This window comes from Arachis duranensis, chromosome 4, assembly GCF_000817695.3.
Source record: "Arachis duranensis cultivar V14167 chromosome 4, aradu.V14167.gnm2.J7QH, whole genome shotgun sequence".
NCBI classification, from domain to species: domain Eukaryota; kingdom Viridiplantae; phylum Streptophyta; class Magnoliopsida; order Fabales; family Fabaceae; genus Arachis; species Arachis duranensis.
This window is the reverse complement of record NC_029775.3, coordinates 2,935,972-2,939,666: the sequence shown is the minus strand read 5'-3', so window position 1 is coordinate 2,939,666 and position 3,695 is coordinate 2,935,972. Positions and strand designations below refer to the sequence as shown.

The following is a 3,695-nucleotide window of genomic DNA, read 5'->3' as shown; positions in this document are numbered from 1 at the left end:
AGAAAAAGAGAAGGGTATTGCACTACATTACAAGAATGATAAGGACTTATGCCAATTGCCAAGGCCTGTCAATTTGTTCACCTCACCACATCGTTCATGTGGCTTCCCGAGAATTCTACTACTAAGGTGTGCCTCATGAATATAAGCTACTAGAATCATCCTATTTCTTTAGATAGATCCCGTTCTACGAAGTCCGAAAATTGAAATAGTATATATATAAATAAGGTTTTTAATTTTTTTTTGCTATAAAAGATCTTTTTATATGGTCATCTGATTGTACTAAACTGTATAACCCAGTGTTGATTGAACATTTAGATTATTTTATTAAATAGTATGTTTTTTTAAATCATTTTATAATTTTATAAAAATCTAAATACTAGAAAGTCAAAATGACTATTCTAAAAGTCAGCTGAATTAACGAAGTATGAATGGATCATGGATGAAGAACCTAACCTACCCACCAGCCTCGCCGGGTCAAAACAAAGGGAAAATGGAGCCCCGAAAATCCAACGGGCAAGCATAGGATGATTCTAGAATAGGTACACGTGGCAGCACGCATAACCCTCATCCTCTCGTCAAAAACCCAAACCCTTCCTCATTGCAGGTTGCTGCTTGTTGCTGCTCTATCTTCTATTCATTTCTCTTCCACCAAATCCTTTCTCTTCCAAGAATTAGATTAGGGTTCGGGTTAGGGATTTCCCATAGAAATGGCTTCTTCAAGCGCCCAGATACACGGTCTCGGAACTCCATCCTTCGCCGGCAGTGCCTCCCTCAAGAAGCAAAATAGTCACCGGACGGTGTTCCTCGGCCAGAGGCTCAGCTCCCCATCGTTCCCGCGCTCCGCGTTCCTCAAGCTCAGGAGCACCGCCGCTCGCAGAGGTTACAACGTTGGTCCTCTCAGAGTCGTCAATGAGAAGGTCGTCGGCATCGATTTGGGAACCACCAACTCCGCCGTGGCTGCCATGGAAGGAGGCAAGCCCACCATCATCACTAACGCCGAGGGTCAGAGGACTACCCCTTCCGTCGTTGCCTACACCAAGACCGGCGACAGGCTGGTTGGCCAGATTGCGAAGCGGCAGGCGGTGGTGAACCCGGAGAACACCTTCTTCTCCGTTAAGAGGTTTATCGGAAGGAAGATGTCGGAGGTGGACGAGGAGTCCAAGCAGGTCTCCTACAAAGTCATTAGGGATGAGAACGGCAATGTCAAATAATTTCTTCAATTTGTGCTGATAGTGTTGCATGCCATAGATAGGGTTCATGTTCCGTGAGTGATTTTGGGGCATTTTTTGGGTGTTAGGTTTTGAGGAAGCTTGTGGATGATGCTTCAAAGTTTTTGAATGACAAAGTAACAAAGGCCGTGGTCACTGTGCCTGCTTACTTCAACGATTCTCAAAGGACTGCTACAAAGGATGCTGGTCGGATTGCTGGTTTGGAAGTTCTTCGTATCATAAATGAACCAACTGCTGCCTCCCTTGCCTATGGATTTGAAAAGAAGAATAATGAAACAATCCTTGTGTTTGACCTTGGCGGTGGTACTTTTGATGTCTCGGGTATGGAAAACAACACAATTCTGGTGTCCCTTGTTTGTTAAAATAGTTGTGTTGATACCTGTATTCATTTGTTTTTTACTCTGGTTCAGTGCTTGAGGTTGGTGATGGAGTGTTTGAAGTGTTGTCTACTTCTGGAGATACACACTTGGGTGGTGATGACTTTGATAAGGTTGGAATTCTTCCATTCTATTTTAGCATGATAAGTTATTGGCTTTTGTTCTGTATAATGTATTATATCTAAATGTTTCATGTTATTATCGTGTGGTTGTAGAGAATTGTCGATTGGCTGGCTGGAAACTTCAAGAGGGATGAAGGTATTGATCTTTTGAAAGATAAACAAGCTCTTCAGCGCCTTACCGAGACAGCTGAAAAAGCAAAAATGGAGCTCTCGTCATTGACCCAAACAAACATCAGGTATTTTACTTCTTCACGGAGCAGTCTCCAGCCAAGCTAATAGTTTTTTTGAATGTGCTTTCCTTGCTTTGTGAAAACTCCTGAGATATTGATTTGTATGTTTTCAGTTTGCCGTTCATAACCGCTACAGCAGATGGCCCCAAGCATATTGAGACCACCCTTACAAGGGCTAAATTTGAAGAATTATGTTCAGATCTTCTTGATAGGTAATGATAGCTATTCCTTTTTTCCCCCCAAAATGACAAACCTTCTTGATGCTCCATATCTAAAATGCAGCAAAAATACTCATGTATCATGTATAATGATGTATAATCCTGTATAATGATGTATAATCTTGTATAATGATGATCCTTGCATGAATTATGTGACAGGCTAAAGACCCCAGTTGAAAATTCATTGAGAGATGCAAAGCTCAATATTAAGGATATTGATGAGGTGATTCTTGTGGGTGGATCAACACGTATCCCTGCTGTCCAGGAGCTTGTAAAGAAGATGACTGGGAAGGACCCAAATGTCACTGTCAATCCAGATGAAGTGGTTGCCCTTGGTGCTGCAGTTCAGGTTGGATCTTGCTGTTTTCTTGAGAAAATTTTCAACTTGATTATTTTTGGTTGGGAGGTTGATTCCTTTTATTATTAGTTTTCGGGGTGGGTTTGGTGCCAGAATTATTTGTTATGCATGATAATTGTTTTCTGGGTACCATGTTGGCTAGATTCTGACTGATGTCTTCTGAATTTTTCAATTTATGTTAGGCTGGTGTCTTGGCTGGTGATGTCAGTGACATTGTTTTGTTGGATGTTACACCATTGTCTTTGGGTCTAGAAACTCTTGGTGGTGTAATGACAAAGATTATCCCAAGAAACACTACTCTTCCCACCTCGAAATCAGAGGTCTTCTCAACAGCTGCTGATGGACAGACCAGTGTAGAGATCAATGTGCTTCAGGGCGAGAGAGAATTTGTCAGGGACAATAAATCTCTTGGTAGCTTCCGTTTGGATGGTATCCCTCCTGCACCTCGTGGGGTTCCTCAGATTGAAGTCAAATTCGACATTGATGCCAATGGTATTCTCTCAGTCACTGCGATAGATAAGGGCACAGGCAAGAAACAAGATATTACAATTACTGGTGCTAGCACCTTGCCTAATGATGAGGTAAATTAATTACATATTTGAACTACAAATGGAACTGAATTTATCCTTTTGGTATTGTTGCCATTTGCCAACCTCCTCTTTTTGTTTTTTCTTTTAATCTTTTTAAAAATGAAAAACTTCCCAATATTAAGATGACATTAATTATAAGTTAGAAGGTTGAATGACATGTGGCTTGAATGTAATGTAATGCAGGTAGATAGGATGGTAAAGGAAGCGGAGAAATTTGCAAAGGAGGACAAAGAGAAGAGAGATGCTATTGACACCAAGAACCAGGCGGATTCAGTTGTGTACCAGACTGAGAAGCAGTTGAAAGAGCTTGGAGACAAGGTTCCTGGCCCCGTGAAGGAGAAGGTTGAAGCAAAATTGGGAGAGCTTAAAGATGCAATTTCAGGTGGTTCAACCCAAGCCATTAAGGATGCCATGGCTGCTCTCAACCAGGAAGTTATGCAACTTGGCCAGTCCCTATACAACCAGCCAGGAGCTGCAGGCGCAGGTCCTGCTGCGCCTGAATCTGGTGGCCCTACAGAATCATCGGGCAAGGGAACAGATGGAGATGTGATCGATGCTGATTTTACAGACT

At 42.1% G+C, this 3,695-nt stretch overlaps 1 protein-coding gene across 1 annotated transcript in view; it reads left to right on the top strand.

Moving 5' to 3' along the window:
- Window positions 1–593: 593 nt before the first annotated feature.
- Window positions 594–3,695, top strand: part of LOC107482574 (stromal 70 kDa heat shock-related protein, chloroplastic-like) — a gene marked incomplete in the record, with an annotated part of 3,357 nt that continues 255 nt past the window's right edge. Inside the window, 8 exon segments of the mRNA XM_052259878.1 lie at window positions 594–1,202; window positions 1,253–1,550; window positions 1,640–1,719; window positions 1,822–1,964; window positions 2,072–2,170; window positions 2,336–2,525; window positions 2,717–3,115; window positions 3,308–3,695. Of these exon segments, the coding sequence (XP_052115838.1) occupies window positions 708–1,202; window positions 1,253–1,550; window positions 1,640–1,719; window positions 1,822–1,964; window positions 2,072–2,170; window positions 2,336–2,525; window positions 2,717–3,115; window positions 3,308–3,695 (2,092 nt within the window).